Source organism: Euwallacea fornicatus, chromosome 7 (genome assembly GCF_040115645.1).
Source record: "Euwallacea fornicatus isolate EFF26 chromosome 7, ASM4011564v1, whole genome shotgun sequence".
NCBI lineage: Eukaryota > Metazoa > Arthropoda > Insecta > Coleoptera > Curculionidae > Euwallacea > Euwallacea fornicatus.
Genome location: NC_089547.1, coordinates 3904711 through 3921992, shown reverse-complemented (window position 1 = coordinate 3921992; position 17282 = coordinate 3904711). Strand labels below are relative to the sequence as shown.

Here is a 17282-nt window from a genome sequence, read left to right as displayed (position 1 = left end):
GGGAGTTTATGCATATTTTCATCTAATGATAATTTGTTTTAATAATAATCCTCCAAACAATGGCTTCAGTTAATAATAATCAACGCAGGACAGAGAGAACGCAAATTTTAATTTAAAATAGTAACAATTTGTGGGAAAGTTTTCCTTTTTGCGCATTTCGTAGTCCACAGGGTGCCGCGCATTGCAATTATCATTGTTATCCGTTACAAGCTCGATTTCTTTATTTTAAGCGGAACACCGTGTATATTCACCCGTAGTCTAAGTGCACCTACTTTTGAAGGCGACTTCAATGGCTTGAAGTTTGAAATGTCGAAGTTGGCTTTCTTTACAGTTTCTCTTGTGTGCGGGGTGACTCAAAATTGAGTACAAAAAGTTTAAGAGAGTAGTTTTGAGGTCACGATGATACTGTTTGTTCCTATAAACCTGTGTTCTAAAATGCATCCCTTGAGAGCCGGAGTCGTCGAAGTTGGGCGAAAAAATCGTATATGTCAAATTATGACCAGAGTCACCGACCGAATTTCGAGAAAATTTCCAAGTCCACATTTTATGTGTCTTAGATATTCAAAATCGACCATGAAAAAATTTAAAATTTTGACGTTTTCAGTTTTTTTTTTGTTGTTGCAACTAATCTTTTACCCCAAAACCGATATTGCACGAAAGAGTAGTACAGTAGCCCCTCGATAATGTAAACTAATTCAAATCGAATTTGGGTTACATTAGCGAACGTGATGAAATAATAAACGATCTACTAATGAAACGTTGAATACATACAGGATTACTGGTAATAAAGAGGAGTGAATTGAACCCATATATATATATTTTAGTTCGGGGTGTTGATGATTTCAGAATGAATTTTGAAGAAATTCCTTATAGATTTTTTTCCTTTCGCTACTCGATAACTGGTCTAACACTATGATCTTGCAGTATGGAACGAAATGTGTCCGGAAACACTTGCATTATGTGAAGATATTGGGGTAAAGTAAAGAAAGTCAAATAGTGAAATATACCAGTGCTTGGGGTCTTGGGGCCAAGGGCTATTTCCGTCATCGAGCGAATATATTATTTACATTATCGCACGATCCGCTCCATTTAATGGCACGAATTTTGTGTTTACATTAACGCAATATTTTCATTATCGAGCGGTTGCTGCATTATGAAAATAAACTGAAAAACTTGGTGCGCTGCCACTCCCGACATTTTTGCTTATTCTCTCCGAAATTAAGTTTACATAATTTTTGAAGTAAAAAAAAAATGAGTAGAGCACCTACAGAAACCAGAGCTTGCAAATTTTCGTGAAATTTAACGATTAATCGCGGCCCCAATTTGACACAATCGATTTTTTCCCTCCAACTTTCGATGTGTCCAGCCCTCAAAGGATGCGTTTTAACGCGCCGATTCGTCGGAAGAAACTGCCTTGCATTGACCTCAAGAATACTCTCTTAAAATATTCGCGATCAATTTTGGATCACCCCGTATTTTAGTAATTTCACGAAGGCCGCACGAGCGTCATCGACGTCCTATTGTTTTTTTCCCTGAAAAACACTCGAGCTCTTGCACTCAACAATCTCCGGTAATTCGAGGACTAATGTAATGCCCGAAGTCCCGGGATCATCAGCCTCAAGATCCGGAGATTGTGCTTGCTAACAAGATATTTCATATTTTAATTAAGCTTTATCCACATAACATCTGTAACGTTAAAAATGAAATTTCCATGTTTGTCGTTCAAAACTGCGGTCTGGAACCGGGAAATTAACCCCCTCATCCAAAACTGTAACGTGTGTTAGTTTCGCCTGTAGATGGTTACCGCTAAAGTTTCGTTAGCCATGTCGGTTTTGCCTGCTCTTGAATGAGTTCTCTGGGAACTAAATTTATCTCCTTCCCGCCTTGGGCGGGGCCCGTTTGCCTTATTCAATATTGTTTTCTATCGAAACCCGAACAAGACAACCGTGAAAACTAATTGGTTGTCTTGCCGTAATGAAGCCAGTTAATTTGTGAGAGTTTCGCGACATAGTTCACACAAAACACAATCGGGAAAGCAAAAAGTCTCGTTAATGAACGAATGACTTCGCCTAAACGCGAAGGAATACAATGAGATTGAAAATGCTACTTAATTAAAGGAAAAACTTGTGGAAAAAAAAAATTAAGTGCAAAGCCGTTTGCGTTTATTGATTCAGAGCTACAAGAATTTTTAATGGCAATTATACACTTAGATTGACCTTCGTAATGTGTGTTGCAGACTGTAAGTCGCCGCTGATTGCATGTTCCAGACCACTTTTCCAACTATGTACATATATTAAATCGATTTACATCAACCCATATAGCGTGAGATTCAGTTCGGCGTTTAAAAGTTTCAAGCCGTAAATCAGGAACGAACTTTCCATTAGATTTTTGTGTGATGCACGAGCAGATTTCCTAATTACACCCTCGGCAAATAAAAGACCTCTTATATACAGGGTGTCGCATGTTTTTCGTCATATTTCAGGTGGCGATGGCGCGTTGAAAAGTAACCCGATTTCCCACATAAACGGTTTGCCAACGTTGTCCCATTAGGAGGATATAGGGTGTTACAGTTTAATTAAAATGTCCAATTTTCATCGATATCTTTGAAACCGCGTCAAATACGTAAACGAAATTCGGCATTTTGTTAACAGCAGATAAACGATACTCAGACCACATCACATGTTATTAAAACCATTTAAAGAGTATCGCGCATGTGGGCCTTTTTAACTTTTTTGCTGAGAATCGACGCGCCGGATGAAAAAGAGTCGTGCGACCGTTTTTTCTTTTAAACGAAATGAAATTTCCAAAAATATTGTTCGTTTTGAAAACGAGCAGTGGCGACCATTTTGCTCCCAAAAACGTGCCGGGATGCGCCTGTGTGCGCGCGCGCGCGCGCCACTTGTGAAACGTCACGCGTCCACATTAACCGTCAAAAATGACCGAATCTCAGTTACCTATCTGATGCCGTCTCGAAGACATCGGATTTTACAATAAAACGTTGACGCCCTGCGACTTCCTAATGGAGCATTATTGGAACGTGGCTTACGCGGGAATCCACGTTAGTTTTGACTGTGTTTTGACCACCTCTTGAAACGTAATGAAACACTAATGGGACACCCTGTTTGTCACGTTTTATCCAGTTAATTATGCAGGAAAACCTGGTTATAATCCCAAAGTTTGCATGTAGGAATACGTTTTAATGCCTTGCGTATGTGGGGCAAATATTGTTTGAGAATTCATCGACCGTGATACAGGGCGGCCCGAAAGTAAACTGCTACTCTTGCATCGAAAGGCAATTGTAGTTTATTCTTAAACCGTCCGAAGAATATGGCCCGAATGTGCGAAATTAATTGTATGTACCGGGTGTTTCATAAATGTATCGACAAACTCTCGAGAGATGCAGAATTTTAAATACTTCAAAAACGGTTTGGGATGCGGACATAAAATTTCGGGACGTGCTGTGGCGCGGTAAATGTGCACGTTCCGAGTAGACAGAATGTTGTTATTTAAACCAGTGGCGTGTGTGCGGCCATTCAATGGGACGTTTTTGATGGAAAAGATGGCATGCCACTGGCTTTTCTTAATACGAATGTTTTTTTTATAATGTACCATTAATTCCTAATTCAAAAAAAACCTCTTAGCGTTTTGTTGCTGAAAAAGCCGTTTTCGAGATAAAAAAATCATTTTTATAGGGTTCGTGAATCGATAAATCGACAGTGCAATGCTTGTATCGAGAAAAATAGGTGAAATTTTGAAAAATTGTTATAAAATATTTATCATTCGTTTGCTACCTATTTTACATTGATTTGTGTGCATTAACGTAAAACATTAGATTACAGTACATTTTGTTATCATACGAGTCTTTTATTTCTTCTAGTTAAAATCATTAATTCGCGGATAATTTATTAGGCAAAAAATGTTTGCCTTCACGTCCTCCACCTCTACTAAAATAGAATTAAACCTAAACAATTCTAAAAAATCGCACTTGGAACCCTATGCCGGTTTTTTGGTAGGTACATGAATAAAAAATCGTTTTTTGTCTCAAAAAACGGCTACTCGAGAATGGCGGCACATATGCCGCTTGTGCAAATGGCATTATTATGCCTACAGAGGAACGTGCACATTTATCCCGCCATGGCGTGTCTCGAATTTTATGTTCGCATCCCAAAACGTGAAATATTAAAAAAAAAAATGAAATTAAATATTAAACACCCTGTATAATATATTTTGGCCAAAACCGAATATGTATTGGTACACTAGGCCGAATACCCAAGCCGAATCGATCGTTCGCCTCATCCCTAGTGCATATTAAAAAAGTATCTATGGGCGTTTTTGGCCTAAAATTCTTTACCGACGTGTGATGTTCCTGCCTCCAGACGTGGAACGAACGTGTCAAAAATCAACAACGCCGCCTCGAGCCCGCTAAAATAAATTGGAAAATAAAAACAAGATTAATGGATTTCCAGTTTCCTTTTAGGATAATCACGCGAGAGGTTTTTCGACCTTTATAGAGCGAATTCCTTTACGTAATAGGGCACGAATCTGCATGCTCATGTATGGGTATCGCGTGCCAAAGTAAATATCGCGCCTCTGACGAAAATCCTTGGGCTTAATGGAAATCGGCAACTTTTTTCCTCTCCATTCCCGTCGAAACGTGACACGAAATCGCTTTTTTTATTAACCGGATCAATTCGTCCTTTCAGCCGCAAATTCAACGGCAACTGACCACCGGCTCCATCCCCAAGGAGAAGATTTTGCCTCATCAGGATTCGCAGGAAGATGTGCGTTTCACTCACAATAACAACATCAAGATCTCACCGGCGGGGTCTCCGCATCCGCTGTCGGGCACCACGCCCCCTTTGTCACCTCAGCAGCCTCCGCAGGCCAGGAGAATACTGCAGGAGGAGCTATCTAGGTCTGGACCGTACGCCATGATTCCTGGACCCCCGAAGGGGTAAGAAATTCCTATTTGAATGTTTAGTTTTTCCAATCTACCCACTTGCGCCGGTCTTAAATCAGATCTGCGTGTACCGCACCGGCTCGGGTCGGTCGGCATTTTACGGTACGTGCAATTGATGTTGCGACACGCAGAGAATTAGCGCGGTCCGAATAAATTTTTGTTGAATTTCATACGTAAAGGTCAATTTAAGACGTGAGCCTTCAAGGGAAAACTGGTTGGGAGGGCAACATCTTACATATCTGATATTTGGAAACAAAAAATTCCTGATTCTCGACCTCTTAGTAACTTCTGACATTCGGTTTTTTTCGGTCGCAACACCTGTAATTTTTCTTATTTTCCCCTTTTAGCAGATGTAATAAGGAAACATATTTTTATTAATTCCAGATACTGGGTGGACGGGACCGACCACGAGGACCAATTCGATCACAGGGGTGTGCCCATCATTCCTCATCAGTCGTGGCGGGCTAAAATCGAGACCGACGACACTGCCAAGTGTTACAGGCGCTTTTTTGTCGGGAGGGTGAGTCACATCGTTGTTTTCTGTTTGCGGGATCATCAGTCACGTTGTTCGCAAAAATTAGCACATAATTCGGTGCGATTATTGCAGGCAATAGAAACTATGAAATTTCATGTAATAGACGCCGTCACCGTGTCGCCGTTATGGCATAAAGCGAACAATAATGGACTCACCCATTTGAATAGCACAATAAGAACACTGTGATTTTTCTCACTAACACATAGCGCCCACGTCACGCTCAGGTGAAGGCGGAGCAGGTCTAGAGGGACAGGGGCTAGGTATTATTAGCGTATTAAAAATAATAAACCTCCCAAGACCATAAGAAGTCGTGATATTGAAATAATTAGGACGAGATTTCTTCGGCAATTTTTAAGGATTCTCAGTAACTCTTGAATCGCTGACTACGGCAAATACTCATTAAACCATAACATTGGTTGCGCAAATGAAAAGTAGGTTGAAGCAATGAATAATAGAATCGCAGGAGTGGCCAAAAATAGGCGAAAATGTAAAAAAATTGCGAGCAACATTGAGCTATTGCCGGGGGATAAAGTGCAACAAAGTCGAAATTCTAACAGGTTTCAGCCTCACACGTTCCCAAAAACTGCATTACTTTTCACCAACTTTCGAATTTTTTTAGCCCTGAAAATTGCTACGGTCGCTCCCAAAATGTGGCATAAAATGTGTGTTACGCCTTCCTTAAAGGTCTCGAGAAACAAAATCCCCATATTCTTATCCCCTGACTTTAAAACTGCCGGAGGTAAATATATATAGATTTCAATCCCGCAAAGCGGGCCACATATCATTCGGAATTTAAGAATTGAAGAAAAGCCTGCGAAAGCCGCTTTGATCTTCCAAGTCCGGTCGAGGCACGATATCGGCTTATGAAAATGGCCCCGGTCCACCGACGTACCGGCCTTTCTTTTTTGCTTTTGCGATGATGAAATAAGGTTATGTCTTTTTATTACTTGGGCCATTCCACTGGAAATGCGGGGAAAATGCCAAGGACCGTGCAGATATAGACTTGGTTTAATCATCTTAACGCACTCGGTCGCTGCTGGCGCTATCTAGTTGTTTTCTCTGGTATCGTCCGGAATTCAAAAAATTACTACGACATCTAGCGCGTAAGATGCAGACGCGAGGAACAGTGACTCGATTTCTGACATTAAATTTGACAGGACATGCTATGATGCTCGCTTTTTTCGGATTGTTGCGTACCGCAGCGGCTTCTCGAGGCCTTCAAACATTGTGTAATACGCCGAGAAATCAATTTCGGCCAACATTCAAATTAATTAAAAAACGACTTTTATAATAATCGTTAGGCGGCCCGATACGAGTGAACGAACTGTCTACTTATTAATTTATTCATACACTGTGGCACATGTAAAATTGTGCAACATAATACGAAGTGATCGTTAGATGGCGCTATGTGATAGATAACTCATAAACTGTCTATCGGTGCATACTAGTCGGGTAATGTAATGTTTCCAAAGGAATGACCCATTCCCTGGACCTTACATTACATCTCTCTTCGTGTCGGCGGAACGTAATTACGTACGGATTTGCGTTGAATCGAAGAAAAATGGCGGATTCCTTCATGTATGTTGATCGCGGACGAAATACCGTGGGCGTTATTAAAGTCGAAAATCCTATTTACAGTTAAACTTGTCGGCATGTATAGTCTAACAATAATAGGTATTGTGTGAAAACATACACATTTGTTCGCCAGATATTGAATTGCGGTCTACTGACGAGGGTTTTCAGGAATATTCTCCAAACGCACGAAATTAATTTCGGTCACGCCCTCCAAATAGTGGATTAAGGCAATTTAGGGCGACCTCCTTAATGACACAGCTTGAATCGGGCCCACTCCTCCCCGAAGTAATATTTTCTTTTGTTTTGATAAATAGCCTTGGAAACAGGTAATTACGTATTGTTTTGAAACCGAAGAATTACATTTTTGAACGAGGCCTAACAGATGAAATATATTGCACAATTTACTGCCTAAAACTAGAATCTATAACGTGTACGATTCTGCTGGTCCGAACACTGCACCGCCTCGAAATGAAAACTGAAAGATGTTATTCATAGCATTATGAATCACGGACAATACGCCTTTAATGACAGTCTTAAACTTGAAAGGCCATCCTTTTCGAAAATTTCCTCATTATTAAAAATAAGAAAAGTTTCTTTGGAAGGATATAAATTCAACAAAATTTTCTTCCCTCGTGGTTACGAAGTAAAACGATAGTTTAAACCTACCTTTAAAGGGCGCATTCCTTGCACATTAATAAGAAAAACACGTACCTACCTACAAGGGGCCACGACTGACTCACTGCTGGTACACGCAATGCCCGCACAAAAATTTCTTGGCAATCTGGCGAATGAGGGTGTTTTTTTACAAATAAATCAAAATTCTCATACATCCTCAACTTTCCAGCACCAGTGGAATTAGGTGCAAGGGCACGAGCGCCATCTATCGAAATGCGTTACACACTAATTTACATTACAATTTGTCTCCCAATGCTCTCCGAATTTTCGCAATCATACAGCCATTTGCGAGTCGTAGCAACCTCTTGGCGGTTGAAAGTGGAAAAGCGTTTTTTTTTTGTTTTTTCACTAAAACAAGGCTCTTCCGACCTTTAGTTTAAGATACATTTTTCCGCTGCCGCACACCTTTTAAACTGTCTTCTTTTCTGCCTAATGCGATTCGAATTAACTCGCAGAGGTCGGATTCGGTTCTCCGATCAAATTCTAGGTGTGCTAATAGGCCACTGTAGCGTCACGTTATTGCTTGATGAAGCTCGGCTCATATGCAAATTTCCGCCACCAAAGTGATAAGCCTTTTCGTTGTCGCATAATTTAGATTTGTAGTTGACATTAGTTCGAGCCTAATCAGGCGTATTGTGTCCCGAAGGGATATTTTAAAGCCGAACCCATTACGACTCCTCTTTCCTCTGTCGTATTCCGGCTAACGAACGTTGTCGCCGTAAAAGGCATATCTCGGGTTATTGTTCCCTGATCTAGTTCGGTTCCAAGCTGAAAATATGGAAATGCCTTGTGTATATACACAGATTTATCTCCGCTGAACAATCGTATTGTGTTCTAGGAAAAAAAATCAATATTGAAGAAGACAATTTCCCCGTATACGATGCGTTCACGTTTCGAATCTCGAAGCCCAGTCGTGCGCGAAACTTAAGACAAGATTGTGTTTTTTTCAAGGGCACGAAGACGCCATACTTCGTTCGTGTCTCTTTTATGAGGACACCGACAGTTATGCGCATTTTTATTGCCCATTTTCATTCCCACATGACGTGATATCCTCAAATACATCTATGAAGAATTTCCTCTAGGTGCGAGTCTTTCCGTATGTCTGATCTACTTTCCAACGGTTTTCCTAGCTTCTCCATTATTGTATAAAATTTCCCATCCGCATAATCCCCGGGATGGAAGGGTGGTTTTTCGCTCCCGCCAGGATCAAATAATAGATTTGTAAAGCCGCGAGCGAGGCGACTTTTGTGTTTGCTTAAGAAATATAAACAAAGGCAACCGACATTCGGATTGCGGCAACGAAATTGCGTTGTCTTTGGCAAATCCCTGGGAAAATAATAGACACTCCAGAGCGACGAACCCAGTGGCTCTAATAGGACATGTGTTCTAGTGACGATTTCTAACTGGCATCGATCAATAAGATCGATCGTGTGACAAACCAATACCACACCGTTAGGTGAAACCAAACCGCAATTAACGCGACCGACAGCTACAGAATTAATAATTGAGGGACCAATTAAAGAACCGCGAGCGGCAATTAAATCGTGAATACAAATCGGAGATTGTTCCTCCGTGAACGGAGGAATGTGAGAAGTTTCCCATTCTCAGGGCTGGAACAATGGAGGTATGGGCGTTCGTTAAGTATTCTTATGGGTCTTGGAGCCCCTTCTGTGCCCTTTTTAATCAAGCTATTTCAACCGATAAACATCAGTTTCGTTAGAATCGACGGGCTTTTCACCAAGTCTGACCGAAAGTAGATACAGCAGGCTCTCGTTAATGTAAACTAATTCAAATCACGTGTAGTTCGCATTATTTAAGTGGGTAGATTAGCGAGCGTGGTTCGAACAACTAACGATTTATTAAGGAATCGTTCAATATATATATAATAAAATAAACAAATATTCTAATAATGTTAAGTATTTTTTAATTAGAAGAAAAATAATCTGCAAATTCAGTCTGCCTAAAAATGGCGTTTACCAATGGCTGCGTCCACATTCACGAAGAACTAAAACGTACACGTGTGGTACTTCTTTCCTTTCAGCTCGATCTAAAGCTTCGTTAAAACTTATATAGCTCGCGCGTCAGTTACCGCACTTCTAACTTCAATGGGAACGTCCTGATCGTCCTCACTCTGCACATCTTCCTCCTTATTAACATCATTCGTCTGGCTGTCTTCGTTCCATAAATTAATATCAGCTGGAGTGCATACAATGATGGGACTCGCTATTTTCAATAAATCAAGAACATCTATTGACGCACTGACAGGGCATTGGATCAACATTGGATCACAATTGTTACAGCACTTTTGAATAGTTTGCTGATTAACTGCATTCCAGGCCATATGCATATTTAAAACAACTTCTCGTAATGTTAACCATCGCCAAGAACTGTTTACGTCATTGCGCGTTCCGCTTACCACGAATTTTATGTTTATATTAATGAAATATTTTCGTTATCGAGCATCTGCTGTATATTCAAGCTAATTCGCGATTTTTCCACTTTTTCCCGATGCGATGCAGGACCGAACGTCTCATTATACAAGGCCGCCAGGCGAAAAATCCTCCCTCCATCCCGCTCGAACCTTGGAAAATATGAATTTTCCCAAGATAAAAGTCCGAAAATACTACGTCACGACGGTTTTGAAGGGAGACGAATTTTTCTGTGAAATTTAACCCCCAAACTTCGCCATTTTTGCGTGTCACAGCGACCGTCTCAAAAATTCTAAACGGCTCGAAAATTGTTGGTTTTGCGTCGAACCGGCTTTGACCTAGAACTTGAATTTTTGTCCCCCCAGGAGCACTCGAACCTAATCGGCACTGACGACAACCTCGGCCCTGTCCTGCTGTCGATCAAAACGGAAAACGTGGCGCAGCAAGAACACACGAGAATTCTCTTGAGGCTGAGGACGGCCACCAAGCACGAAATAGTTCCTTCAGCCTATCTCGGCCCGAATCCCAGTCCATCCCGGATGGCCAAGCTCCTCAACGAGGAAGTCAACGTGGATAATTTCCAACCAGTAATTTACTCCTTGCACTAGTTATCCACTCCACGACTTCAAATCTTCAATTGCCACAGGTATTACACCCGAAAGTCTCCCAACTTATAGCCAACTATGACGAGCACGTGCTGGTCACCACGTTCAAATTCGGAGTCCTGTACCAGCAGTTTGGACAGACCACCGAGGAGGAACTGTTTTGCAATAATGTGACCACTCCGGCCTTCGATGACTTTTTGAGTTTGCTGGGTCAGAGGATACAACTGAAGGACCACAAGGGGTACAGGGGCGGGCTAGATATTCAGAATGGGCACACTGGAGATACGGCGGTGTATGAGGTAAGAGTTAAGGACGAGCTCGAAGGACGCATACGGTGACTCCCGTAAGCCCACAGAGACAAACAGTTCGAGCGATTCGTTTTGAATGATTTCACAGAGAAAAACCGACGGTTTGGGAACCCGTTCAACCATTTTCATGGGGTTTTCAGGTATTCAAGGACCGAGAGATAATGTTCCACGTGTCCACTCTGTTGCCCTACACGGACAACGATCCTCAGCAGCTCCAGAGGAAAAGGCACATCGGCAACGATATTGTCGCCATAGTTTTCCAAGAGGAGAATACGCCCTTCTGTCCTGACATGATCGCTTCGCATTTCTTGCACGCGTTCATTGTGGTGCAAGTTTTGGATCCAAATGCTCCTAATACAAGGTAAGTTGTTTACTTTTGTTCGGGCGCAAGCGCACCACTGCCGACATTGATAGATGACAAATTAACGGTTACGTTTATTTAGTCTGTTTTGTTTCTGATCTACGTCCACGCATACGTTTTCCTAATAGTCTTACGCAAAGCGTTCGATTCAGACCAATTTCGCTTTCGACCCACAATATTTTGCTTGGAACCACCGTGAAAGTTATTTCGCCGGTGAGAAAACAAACGCCTTTGATTTAAATAAATTTGCGCGTTCCCAACTAAAATAAACCATTTCGAATTCTGCCTTGTTCCATTGGCACACCGCGGGGAAAATCTATCTTAACGAGGCTAAATAAACAATCGGACCTCCGTGTTGCAGATTATCGAAATTCGTCTATAAACCTGAACCGTTTTTGTTGTAATTGAATTTCCCCGCGAGGTCAACTCGAGCAACGAGAACGAGTATATGGCGTCATTTCCTTTTTAGTTATTTTATGCAGCGCAAACCATTCGTGGATAAAAATTACAATCGAGTCTTTTGACATCTAAATAAGGCAGCGCGCTTTCTTTGGGGGCGCCTATTGACGCTGAAAATGTAAATTTGCCTTTCGAACTGCTTTGCGAAGCCACTTTTAGAACTGTTGCTAGAATTTCCACGGGAGACATCCCCTTGTGCTTTATACCAGATCATTTTCCGACATTCTAACGTTACAGGCGGCCCATCGATGAAAACGATTCGGCGAGACTAATGAGAACTGGGCACGGTTTACCAAAAAGGTCGAACGAAAATATGCCGCGTCAGCGGTCAAATAGCGAGTAACGTGTTGTCCGGTTTAATTTGTAATTTTTCCCGGCCCCAGCTTGCACTTACCTTCATGTGCCGATGTAAACCTAGCCAAACTCATGTCCGACATGGCGGTCTACTACGTTTTGTTAAATGGGTGTAGACGGTGTGTTGGCTATATTTAGGGCGTTTTGCTTATAATATTGGGTACGTCTACACGTCTGCCCCTGTCGCCGATTGCATAGAGGCCAGCATGGTGGAAATCCCTGTTTTCGGCCTCCCGTAGATCTTGCGCAATAATTAAAAGCAAAAAATACTTCACCGTAAAATTCGCAATCGAAACGTTCTTTTAAGGTACAAAGTGAGTGTAACCGCAAGGGACGACGTCCCCTTCTTCGGACCCACCCTCCCAACGCCCGCAATTTTCAAGCACAGCCCGGAATTGAAAGAGTTCCTGCTCACCAAGCTGATCAACGCCGAGAACGCGTGCTACAAAGCTGAGAAGTTTGCCAAGTTGGAGCTGAGGACCAGAACGTCACTACTGCAGTCTCTTACCGACGAATTGAAGGTAAGCGTGAAACGAGTTGATGGGAATCAGCCTCAACATGGGAAAATGATAATATTCATTTCTAATGTTGTACTTCTCAGCCATAACAAATGGTCCTCGTTGCGAACCGTGCACCAGCACAAGGCGAATGTTTTTTGAGTTTTTGTGAGGTCCATTCTGCCTCTTTTTCTAACTTTCTCTACTCACATTCAAATTTGCATGTCCTACCACTTTAGAGTAAATTTTAAAAAATTAGATATAAATTGGGGCTGCTGTGAAATTTACCGTGAAATGCAGCAAATCTCCAATGTTCAACGCGTTTGTGTGCAATCGAAAAAAGATTATCGCCAGTCCTCAAATTTCTGCAACATAACGGACATATAGAATTAGCCCTATTATCTTCGAGAATTACCTGGCGTTGATGGTAATGTTTTATCATTGCCATGTAGATAAATAAACTAAATTGACTCTATAAGGGAATAACGTACTTGTCCTGTATTTACATAGCAACTAACTAAACCATAGATATTGTTTTTAATGGTTTGTAGTAGCCATAATTGGAGCGCTACAGTTCACTTTTAATTATTGTTCATGTATGTATAATGTTTACGACAGTTAAACGAAAGTGAACATTAGGATTAAAAGCCAGTCGGAGAAAGCTTATTGAAGTAATGAGCTCCGTCATGTCGCGTCCCCCATATGGCATCCAGCATTTGCTAAATGAATTCAATGAATTTTTTATGGAATAACATTTGGAATATCGCCTTTACAAAGGAATGATTGGCGGGAATAAAATTTGACTTGAAATTTCATTTTATTATATCTAAACATCAATCAAACGCTGAATCAACCAAAAATAAAATTATAAATCAGGAGAATAAAAGATTGAAAACTCCACTCCGAGGGGTCGCCAAAGAGAGAGCATTAATAACACGTGGAAGTGCTAGTCAGCGACGAGCGCCTTCTGTCTGTGAACGAATAGAGAAGAATACAACCAGGCTAGAGTTGGTTCCCGAAACCCGTCAATCTTCAGTACGAACTTCCTTTCTTATTAATTTCAATGACAACCCTACCCCTCCACCATTACAACGAATTTTATAAACAATCTGTGTGATTACAGAATTCGATTTCGGCTGGCAATAAAAAAAAAATGGCTTTGATTAAGCAGATGATGCATTGTTTTTTTTCGTCAGGAGAAAACAGCGGATTTTCTTGGAGGAGCCCAGAACACCGCCCCCGGTACACCCAAAAGCGACTCCGGCCCCGGAGCCCGATTCATCGACACCGTGAAAAAAGCCTGGAGTGCCGCCAAAGTGAAAACAAGCCAAAGCGACAACAATTTGGGGCCCGCAAGTCACCTCCACCACGACAAACTGGGCAAGAAAACCAGTCAGCCTCCCATATCAGAATCCACTCCTTCGGTGAGAAATCAATACAATGATATTAGATTGAAGTAATCACACATCTTTCTTACAGAGCGGACGATCAATCTCCAAATCGTCGATAATCTCCAACTCGAAGAAGTCGGGAGGTTCGGCCAGCAGCAGTGGCAGCGGTCGGTCTTCCACGGCCTCGTCTCCTGACTTGACAGCGCATGCTCCCTCTAGTGCGCGACCTGCTCTGAGCGAAGCCAGCGACGATTCGTCCTTGACTTCCGAAGATTTGGAGCATCTCGCAGGAGGGTAAGTCTCCACTTATCTATGTGAAAGTTTTCAAATTCAAAACGGTGTTATCTGAAAAAAAGGTATGTGGATAGTGATACGGGTCTAGAATCCATGTCGTCGGCAGAAACTGCAGCGAAAGCTTGCAGTCACTGCCAGGACCGACCTGGAAGTGGTTCGGCGGGGGGCCAAAACGCATCGCAACAAGATGCGCTAGCACAGGAAGTAACTCGACTGAAGTGTGATAAGTTGGACTTGTTGAGGCAGAATGTCGTAAGTTTACACATAATTGAAAAAGTATATAGCCCATTCAATACTGAAATATTTTTCAGAGCTGCCAGCGAGATATTAAAAGGCTGCGCGAGAAGGAGTTGGTTCTGCAAGGTGAACTCGCACAGGCGCATAAAGAAATTTTGCGGCTGAGGGACTTGTTAAAAGATTAGATGTAATAATTTTTATAGGAAAATAATCGGCCTCTTTTCATTGGTCTGTAATGCCAATTAATCGAGGTGAGAGACAACTTTGTTTCTAAGTGAAAAAGTAACAAATACCTGATTTTCTTAATTTAAGGTTTGATTGAAGATTTATTGACTTTTGAGATATTACTGAGTAGGATTTCTTTGAAGTTTCGAAAGTTCTCTTTTGATTGTGTGATTTATCCAAATAAAGCAGATAATCAATAGTTAAAAATAGCTTAGACGAAATGGATGTGAAACGTATTTAAAAGAGAATAGGCACATCACCGTAAACATAAATGTTGCGCACCACTATTTTCGTACATATATCCGATTTCAAGAAACTATATTTTTCTTGGTGACATCACGAAATAGGTGTAAAAGTGTGCGGCTGTTCCGGTCTCATGAAAGTTTTAGTTTTGTGATATTTTTCCTTAAACGCGATACCTTCAATGGAGTTTAGTTTTAGGTATTTATTAATTGTGTTCTTGTTGAGGTCGAGTGAGATACTTTTGTTCAACACAACTGTCTGCATATTACGGCAGCTTCGCTTTCGCATTGCAGTGATACTCATGTCTGTTTTCACTACTCTGTAATTTTGCTGTTTGCATTCATTCTCACACTGAGAGATTTAACTTGACACACGTGATATTATCGTGGAGAATATCAAACTTCTGTGTGTCTACCTACTTAATAGACATTTTCTTTGGGTGAAATAATATTTGGCCACATTGCAGCAACAATGAAACGAAGTGAAGTTGCCATTTTTATGTTGTCATTGTGCCAACACGTTTGATAATTATTTCTACCATATCATATATTATGACTTCCTCCTGGAGATCCTCCAGAGAAAACCACTTATAACTTCTCGTTCGACCAAACAAACACCCTGTACATTAAAAACTATTACCATTACCTTATTTATACCAAAGTAACATTCCCCAAAAATGATTTTTTTTTCTGAAAAAAATTATATCATTATTTACTATTTAGTTCTAGTGTAAATACGTAACGAGCAAAGTATTTATTAGTTTTTAAGTTCACTTGAATTTCGTATTGAAGTGCGCCGTTTGTGCATGTTAAGTTATTAAGGGTTTTTGATAGTTCCCCTTTTTTGTTCATATAAATATATTATGTATATGTTTAAAACCTTTTTGTACAACTTGCAATACTTCGTATTACTAAAGAAGAGTATTTTTTACTTTCAGTAACTGTATATTGGTAGCATTAAGTTAACTACCTACTAATTCGTTGTAAATATTTCGTTTGTTTCGCCCTAACCTTTAAAAGAAAATAATCTCTAAGATTATCTAACTAATGGCCTTTTCTATGTGTAGGTAACGTTTTTGGACAAATTTTATTCTGTTGAAATTTCAAATATTTAGGAAGTGATATATTTGAATGTGTAGTAGGATTATCATTAATAAGTAGCACGGACTTTTTGACTAACTTCAATCAGTTATGTTTAAGCACTATCAGGCTAATCGAGTGATTTCTTGAACAGTGTTTATGCGCCCCTCGTCTTTATGTTCAATTCCCGTTATCGGTCATTTTGGAACTGTTAAATTATACCATAAATATTTATGATTCAATCAAAAGGAATGTATTTAACTAGTCAGAAACGCAAGAAAAACATATAAATAGGTTTCAAAATGACACCGTAATGTAAGAACTTCTTTAAGATTTTTTTAAAAATTATTTTCCACTTCATTTATTTCAATTCAAGTTTTTTTTCATACATCGCTACAGCAAACTAATAAATATTATTAATGTGAATTGTTGTTTTTTTAGCAAAATTTCTTCTAAAGGTTTCTTTGAGGTTTTCAATTTGGAAAACATTTGGTACCGAAACAAAAAGAAGAATTATCAAGAGCTAAATATCTCTCATGCACTTTTGTGTTCCTGATACGAAATGTTAAATTTCGTATGCTAATGAAGCAAACTAATTTCTTCAAAAATAATTAAAAGGTAATATACCTCCTCGCACTTCTGTGTTCCTGATGCGAAATTTTCCATTCTGAGTAAAATGTGTCGAATGTGATAAATGACTGGATTTTTGGAGGGCCGATTCAAGAACTAACAGGAGCTGAATTGCATACCTCCTCGCTATTCTACTTTCCTGATACAAAATATTAAATTTTCAGTAAAATTTCGCCTTGAGCAGAACCCATTGAATCCAATTTCGCTGAAATCGGAAGATTCAATTTTCACTTAATTTTTTTAGTGCGAAATTGTCATTGACGCTACTGTCTTTGCTAAAATTGAAAAAACTGATTCTAAGCTTTCGACGGTGGTGACCCATTCGATTTTCACTAATTCATAAACATCAGGTAAATTTCTGTTAAAAAATAATACTAAGTTTAGTTATCTACACACAGACGGTGTCAAAATGTTTTAAAAGTATT

At 40.3% G+C, this 17282-nt stretch overlaps 1 protein-coding gene across 10 annotated transcripts in view; it reads left to right on the top strand.

The window, feature by feature from the left end:
* Nucleotides 1-16653, top strand: part of RapGAP1 (Rap GTPase activating protein 1) — a 96230-nt gene extending 79577 nt beyond the window's left edge. For all 10 annotated transcript variants that reach the window (XM_066283387.1, XM_066283386.1, XM_066283394.1 and 7 more), the window contains 10 exons: nucleotides 4704-4954; nucleotides 5345-5480; nucleotides 10540-10761; nucleotides 10821-11078; nucleotides 11228-11448; nucleotides 12569-12782; nucleotides 13955-14182; nucleotides 14238-14443; nucleotides 14506-14695; nucleotides 14755-16653. In XM_066283387.1, the coding sequence (XP_066139484.1) occupies nucleotides 4704-4954; nucleotides 5345-5480; nucleotides 10540-10761; nucleotides 10821-11078; nucleotides 11228-11448; nucleotides 12569-12782; nucleotides 13955-14182; nucleotides 14238-14443; nucleotides 14506-14695; nucleotides 14755-14865 (2037 nt within the window). In that variant the 3' untranslated portion in view covers nucleotides 14866-16653. The remainder of the gene's footprint in view (nucleotides 1-4703; nucleotides 4955-5344; nucleotides 5481-10539; nucleotides 10762-10820; nucleotides 11079-11227; nucleotides 11449-12568; nucleotides 12783-13954; nucleotides 14183-14237; nucleotides 14444-14505; nucleotides 14696-14754) is intronic.
* The last annotated feature ends 629 nt before the right edge of the window (nucleotides 16654-17282 follow it).